General features: G+C 42.2%; 1 protein-coding gene across 5 annotated transcripts; it reads right to left on the minus strand.

Annotated features, from left to right (window-relative positions):
- Window positions 1–764: 764 nt before the first annotated feature.
- Window positions 765–5054, minus strand: LOC6034526 (protein SERAC1). Of its 5 annotated transcripts, none has more exons than XM_038254387.1 (7): window positions 5039–5054; window positions 3998–4387; window positions 3510–3832; window positions 3377–3388; window positions 2528–3214; window positions 2219–2455; window positions 765–2079 (listed from the first exon to the last, which is right to left on the minus strand). In XM_038254387.1, the coding sequence occupies exons 2-7, from the start codon at window positions 4060–4062 to the stop codon at window positions 965–967; spliced, it is 2439 nt and encodes an 812-aa protein (XP_038110315.1). In that variant the 5' UTR covers window positions 4063–4387; window positions 5039–5054; the 3' UTR covers window positions 765–964. The 5 variants fall into 5 exon arrangements, with proteins under 5 accessions (XP_038110315.1, XP_038110314.1, XP_038110313.1 ...); XM_038254386.1 differs by lacking the exon at window positions 5039–5054 and adding an exon at window positions 4887–4995; XM_038254385.1 differs by lacking the exon at window positions 5039–5054 and adding an exon at window positions 4773–4986.
- Window positions 5055–7606: the final 2552 nt, after the last annotated feature.

The raw sequence follows: 7606 nt of genomic DNA on the forward strand, positions 1-7606 counted from the left end.
TTCAAGTTCACTATTTTGGTTATTTGCTTACTTGGTCATTTTGCCCTGGGCTCAATACCAAATTGAGATATTGGATTTTTTTCTTTGTTAGTGCGTGGAAAACTCTATTTTTAAATGGAACCAACCCAGTTTTCCGAGCGCTTGGTAGTTTAGGTGTTAAAAATAAGTACTGAACCTACGGACAATAATATTACTTGAACTTTTCCAGTTACTTCCACCTGCTCGGGATATCAAAATTACTTAATAATTATTATATCAAGGTTACTTAGTAATCTTAATTCCGAGTCGGAATTGGAGAGAAGCAGCCAAGAACCGAGTTAGAAGGCAACGCATCTGGAAACAGCTCATGACCCGGAGGTTGTCCTAGCAGTAAAAATAAAGTATTGATGTAATGAATAATAATTCAGAAAGTGTGTCAATATTTTCACTGAAAAATCATATTCATAGGGTGTTTTGGATTTGCAAATAAAATATACTTAACTCGCTGAAATTCGGATTTTTAAACTACTATTTCAGTATTGTATGAAATAATAGGTACATTTTGTTTCGATTAATTTCAATTAGTGATTTATTAGTGATAAATACTTTCGTTATAGGAAATACCATTTGCAATTCAGAAATTTGGAAAACTTTTCAACTAAAATTAATTCACAAGCTTCTGCAGGGAGAGTACATATTACTTAGATATGATTTTTCTAGCTGAGTGCAAGGTGATGAAGACATGAAGTTTCGGATTGCTGCAGATAAACAAAATGTTTTGCAAATATTAGACATCACATTCTTAATTATATATATTTGCAACCTGGTAAAAAGTTTCAATAAATAAAAAAGCTTAGCTTTACTCTTTCAAAACGCAGAGATAATACACATTTGTCATGGCTCAACAATTTAATAAAATTTTGCTGTTCCTCTCCAAAAATAGAGAGGATTTCAAAACACGCGGAATTTTCCTAAAACCATCAATTTACAAGAAGATGTTAAACAATTTCTCAAACTGCCTCAACTGCCGGTACACGTCGGTGAACACTGAGCTGGTCTTGCCGTGGCTTATCGTCGTACCGATGGAGGTCTTTTCCTGGTCGTGGTGCTGTTCCGTCTCGTCCCGGGCCGACTGCATTGCGCACCAGATGACACTGATGAGCCGCTGGTAGAGGAAGGACTGCCGGCACATGGGTTTGCTCAAACTGAGATGGTCCTCTTTGGTAATGTAAAAATCGCCCTCGTCGATTCGGGCTGAGGACTCGGGGACGATGTGGAGTGGGACCTTGAAAGAGGTCAGCTCGGTCGGGATGCCTTCGCAGATGCTGACGATTTCGGGTTTTTTGCTGAGACCGGCGATGGCTTTGAGGAACGTTTTGTTGAGATGCAGGAGTTGGGTTGAGTTTTCCTCGAGTTCGCGGACTTCTACCGATGGCCAAACCAGGGCGGACGTGTGTTGCTTTAGCTTGGCAATGGCACTGCCCCGGTGCGGCGTTCCGAGGAACATGACGGCGTGTGAATTTTCGGCGATTCGCCGGATTGCCGGGTCTTCGCTTTGAGCGGCTTGAACCATAATACTTTTGATGAGGAGTCCGCCCATCGAATGGCCGACCCAGACTACGGGCCGATCCTGGCCAACGTTTGACCGGGCGAGCTTCTTGAGGAATTCTCCGGCGCGTTTCTCCAGCTTGCCGTCGTACTTTTCGCACGGACACCCGCTGGCGGACCATTCCGAGAGGGACGAGTTGTAGTTGAGCCCGATGACGCGGACGTTTGGGAAGTCTTTTGGGAGCCACTCCATCGGCCAACAGAAAGATCGCCCAACGGACTCATCGCCGAGTGGTTCCTGGAGCCACTTTTCGCCGGACACGCTGTAGCGGCCCTCGCGGTTCTGCTTCGCGTGGACAGCGGGGCTGGTGTACTTTTCGTCCGCGACCAACGGGATGTCCGGGAATACGACGGACCAATCCGAGCTGAGCGGTTCATCTTCCTGCAGCGCCTGGATGAGCTCCTGCGTGGCCGTGTCACTGATTGAGGGGTGTGGCTTGGGGGGCGTGGGTTGCAGCGTCAGGACCTCTTCCTTAGCGGATGCGATGCCCTCTGGAAAAGAGAAGATAGAGGAGAAAGGGGTGGCATGTTAGTACGGGGGGTTGTTGAGCTGAGTTGATCTCGAATGTGGGCGGAATTAGTCGTTGGTCAAAGCGTACAATTTTGAGGAGGCACCAGTAAGGATGCTTACCTTCCGCGTCACGTTCGTCGTCGTCGTAGGAGGACTTTTTCGCAGACCAATTAGTGAACGGAGAGGTCGGTTTTGTCGGCGTCGCAGTGCGTATGTTAGAACCATCACCACCACCACCAGTTGGCGCTTTGGCACACGTTGTGGATGAAACGAGCGAAACGGATTTGTGTTTCTTACCTAGAAGACTGGCCGCTTGCGGTTTGAGATCCTTCTGGCGCCACGTCACAAAAACTCCTCCTGTTGGTTGGATTTAGAAAAAAAGATCGTTGAATACTTTGGACTTGAAGATCGCAGTTGAGGATCACTTACCCAACAATCCGTGCACGAAGACAATGTCCACGTCGGGCTTCTTCTCGCGGCGACTCTTCGGGTACAGCGGGTACACGTTGGACTCGTACGTGAAGCAGTTGGGATCGTCGCGATCGAGATTCGACAGCGTCAGATCGGTCGTGACCTGCATCCTCATGTCAATGTCCTTCTGCCAGCGGGACAAAATACTGAGCCAGCCGCTGGCGAAGAAATCGTACGATCGCTCGTCACCGACCGACAGATTCGCGACGATCCGAGACAGGGTGAGCTTCATGTCGATGTCATCTTTGTATAGTTTTTCGACCTCGATCAGCGTCAGCAGGCCACCGGCTTCGATGATCTTGCGACAATTTTCCTCGACCGTGGTCAGGTGCACAAGCGCGCTCAGCGCTTGCTTCATCTGGTCGTGCTCGAAGGTCGCCGAGTTGACCGGGTAGTGGACGCCATCGTCCCCGGACGGTTCCTTGATCTGATGCGAGCCGAAGGTATGCCCAAGGACGTACTCGGCGCAGTGGTCCGGCACAAGGTGCTCGATCAATTGCTTTACGCCGACCAGCACTTCACGCGTTTCCTTCTCAACTCCATACTGGCGCGGTGGCAGGAACCACCGGGAATCGCAGTTGGAGCGGGCCAAGGCTACCGCAGTGCGAGCATCGCACAGCTGAGCCAGATGCTGAAAGTCCCAATCTGGGAGGAGAAGAAAATTTGTTTGAAAACTTTGTCTTTGATTTGTTAAATGAGTGACTTTTCCTAGAATTCCCCGGAAAATTTCTTGTGAATCATTCTGATTTTCTCCTGAAGAATTCTTGAATTTGTCATAAACCTAATTTTAGTGGTGCCGAAATGTACCTTGCTTCCAATCTCCATGAGCAAGCATGTGCAAAAATATGAAAATGTTAGTCAGTGGAGACGCGTGATGTTTATCGAGTGATAAAATGCGCAATTCTAGTTGGCCTTGACTGGTAAAAAAATCAACCTGTACCTTTCAAGTGGTCGATCAGCGCCAACTGTTTAATAGCTTTAAGACGATCGGCAAGTTCGCCCTCCTGGGCGATTCGTAGTAGGCGCCACGCGACCGAGTGCTTGAGCGCTTTCCACCACTTTCCAAAGGGCTGGACGACGATGTTGACCAGCTTGCTGTCGCGGCGTTCCTGCTCAAGCTGTTCCAGCAGCGATTGGCGGTAGATATGGTGCTTAATGTAGATGTAGTCGGGACGCTTCCGGTCCACGTCCAGAACCCGGGTGTCCACCAGGTTCGTTAGTGCTGAGTAGGTGCGGTACGCTTCATAGCTCACAACACCAACACTAAAAATAGCAAATTTTGGGGGTGTGTTTGTGTTAGACAACGTGGTTCGCCAAAAATTACGCATTATCTTTCGCATGTCGCGCCACTCACAGTGGGGGTCGGATTTTGAGACACCCCATAAGTGTCACGCCACCTTCGTCCAATCGTATGACTAATTAACTTACATTGAAAATAGTCCAGTTCCAGCGCAGATCTTTCCACACTTCGGTTTGTACTGCTTAATGTGCATAGTTCAGCACGGCTTAGAACCGCACACCCAAAGAAACACCCACTGTTCGAAAAAGTCCTTCTTTTGAACTGGTTCCTCACTTGAATTTTTCTTCTATTCCTTCACAGCAAGAAATCTTGACGATTTGCCCTTGCAAAAATCGCGTTGCAACCTTATTTGTTCACCTTCAATTGAGTTCAATTGAGCAATTTAAAGTCACTTTGTTCTATAGCATTGCACGTTCACTTGTTTGTGTTATCTTCAAAAAGTTCTTCAATGTCCTGAATTTATTTCACTTCCTTTTTTTTTGCAAAATTCGAAGCTTTGCTTCCGTTCGTTGACGTTCCTGGTTTGTGAATGAGCTCGCTTGGATTAGAGATTCAATTTTTGAGCTAAGGGGAGGCTCGCCGTCGTACGATATTTGAACCATTCGACTAGGAATGTGTAAATAAACAACAACCACTCTGGTGGACCCCCTCCAACCAACGAGCAACCCGTCCAACGTGCGAGCGAGACCACCACCGAGTTCACAACATCAGCAGATCGAAAACACGACGTCACGTCACCCCCTTTGCACTTTCCCAGCACCCCACCAGCAGCGTCGCCCCCTTGGATCGGGTTGCTGTTGTTTTGAACAACCTCAGCTTAGATCATCACAGAAGAGCTTGTTTATCTTCCTCGGAACTAAGCTTCGGCTTTAGTGGCGCTAGTTTGGCGCAAATCGAACGTACTGCTATTATTAATCATCACCGTCAAAGAGCGAGTGCAGTGCCTGTCTACGAGACGATTAAAAAGAATGCATGTTTTTTCGTAAACAGCCTTGACAGGAACGTAAATACGCCTACCGAGTTAGGCCGAAACAACTATTGAAAACATGTTGTTGGCACGTTATCCAGTAAACAGTTTTATCACTTTATTTTCTGGTAAATATTATTCGAAACCAGAACACTATCCAGGTAAAACAACACTTGAGTGACAAAGTCATGCGAGTTCTCACCCACTTTGTTGTGTCGATGTTGTAACAGAGATGCAGCATAAATATAGCATAGCATGCCGTGGCGTGATTCTCGGGAGCGAATGAAAGAAAAAAGTAGAAAGGGAGAATGGAAAAGCAAAGCAAAACAGTAAAAAATAAAGATTTGAGGGATTGAACACGGTTTGTGTACAACCATAAAACTTGTATGCGAGTGTAACACTAGTCTGCAGATTAAAAATATTTAATTTTTGGTAGTTACATAAACTGGATGATGCTATGAATTTAAATACGACTATTTTTTTGATCGCTGTAGTTGCAAAACGACAATATAAATGATGGCCATTATTGACTCGTTGTGATCACCTGACTATGCAGTACATGTTAAAAAAAAATATGACATTCATGCTGAAAACAAGTGACGAATGACAATTTAATGTTAAAGTCACGTAAATAAAATAATCAACAAACTTGTTTCCGAGTTAAAAGGAGACGCACGGTCACCCAACATATTTCAATATGGCTGCACAAAACTTTAACTGAGAGAGCTTTTGCGCGCACATACTCTTGCAATGAGAGAGAGCATTCGGGAGAGAAATTTTTTCTCTCACACACCGTGCTCTCTCGTTTCTCTCTTAAAAGTTTTTTATAACTGTTGAGATGAGTAGTTTAGAACCAGCGAGTTGAAAAAACTTTATAAGGGATTGAGAGCTGGAATGTTAAATTAGGGGAAGGTGGGGCAAGACGACCATATGGGGCAAGAGGAACAATCGCTCGTACGGCAGTATTTTTTAAAGTTTTGATTATTTCCAGTATGAGGAATTGTTGCTAGCAATGCATTTAGCTGATTCTACTACCACATAACCGCCAAAACGACGTAAACGCCACTGGGCATAAGATTGAATGTTTTTTTTCAAATCCTTTGTTTACTTATAATATTTGGAAAGTACAAAATAAGACTTAGGGTTCATTTTAAGGCTCATTTTATCAAAATGCTATTTTTCCTAGATCAGTAGTGTCCCTACCAATGACTTGCACCAATTATAAAGTATGATTTAACTTTTGGCTATTTTTGTCGAGAGCTTTTAAAAAATCATGTTCAGGTGGGGCAAGTGTACCATACGGATTTTCAGCATGGAAAAAATTACGAATTGCTGTAGCAACATATTTTATTGTGAAATAAATACATAAAGTACTTGAAAGCTGATAAACATTTGTTTATAAAAATTGCCCATACAAAATATATCACAGAAAAAAATCAATTTTCGTAATCGTGAATTATGTTCACGAATGTGAGAACCACGAAGGAATTTATTCATGAGTATGGTGCATTTGCACTATAAACGTGAATATATTCCTTCGTGGTTCTCGCATTCGTGACTTTAATTCACGATTTCGAAAATTGGGTTTTTTCAGTGTATTGATGTCATGAAAATTTACTATTTATCATCAAAGTAATATTTTTTTTGGTAAAAACGATCAAATTTTTAGTAAAATATTATTTTTCAATCTAAAAATGAAAGAAACGTTTCAAATACATTCTAATCTGATGTATCTAAGTGATAACAGTTCATTTGTTAGCAAATTACCATGTTGTTTCATGCAATGTTCCTCTTGCCCCACTAGTTGAGTAGAGCGTACGGAAAATCAAATATTTTTAAATCATTTTTTTACATTGAAAAACAGGATTTTTTTAAAAACTTCTTCTATCAAAGTCTCAGTCAAGACCTGGAATAAGATGATTATAAAACATCTGACAGATTTTTTAAAGTTTTTAATGGGTTATAACGAGCATTTCCTTAGCTTGTTACACTTGCCCCACTTTCCCCTATATTTGTTTTGCAAACAATTCAAAATTCAAATAGTTTTGAAAAATTGGTTGCACTCTAAACATTTTTTAAATATGATTTTTCTCAAAAATAAGTCGATTTTGACAATCGAATCTGATTCTGGAATTTCTACATATTTTTCCAAACATTATTTTTAAATGTAAAATTGCATTCGCACAAAAACTTTCAAAAATATTTGTACCAGCCTAATTAAATTTCAGAAAAGAGAAGTAGCAGTAGTCTCACTGATTTTCGATTTTTCGTTTCTGAATATTTCTTCATCAGTCGATTGTTTGTTCAGTCCATTCAGTATGCCTTTGATGCTCTCGATTTTTTCTCTAACTTAGATGAATTTCATACCTCGATGAATGTTTGGATTATATCTACTCCGTAATAACATTTTAGCATAATGTTGTATTTGCTTTGGTTACAGTTCGTCAGCTGTGTGCTATCTTGTGACATAGACCATTTTGGTCGAAAATGAGTTAATGATGACGTTTTGCTATACTTAACAAACACTACAAGATGCTTTAACCCGTTTTTGGAAACTCGGTTCCGTTTCCCGGAAATCGCAATACACACTTGTGACATAGACCAATTTATCATCAAAATGATTGTGCACACTTGTGACACGTCATACATGTTGTTGGAAAATGTGGAAATTTTTTCTTGTTTTTCACTAATTTATGTATAAACATACTTTCTAAAGGCAATGCCATCTTTTGTTTATAAAAATAAACTGATTAAGTCTATTAAACCATTG

This window comes from Culex quinquefasciatus, chromosome 2, assembly GCF_015732765.1.
Source record: "Culex quinquefasciatus strain JHB chromosome 2, VPISU_Cqui_1.0_pri_paternal, whole genome shotgun sequence".
NCBI lineage: Eukaryota > Metazoa > Arthropoda > Insecta > Diptera > Culicidae > Culex > Culex quinquefasciatus.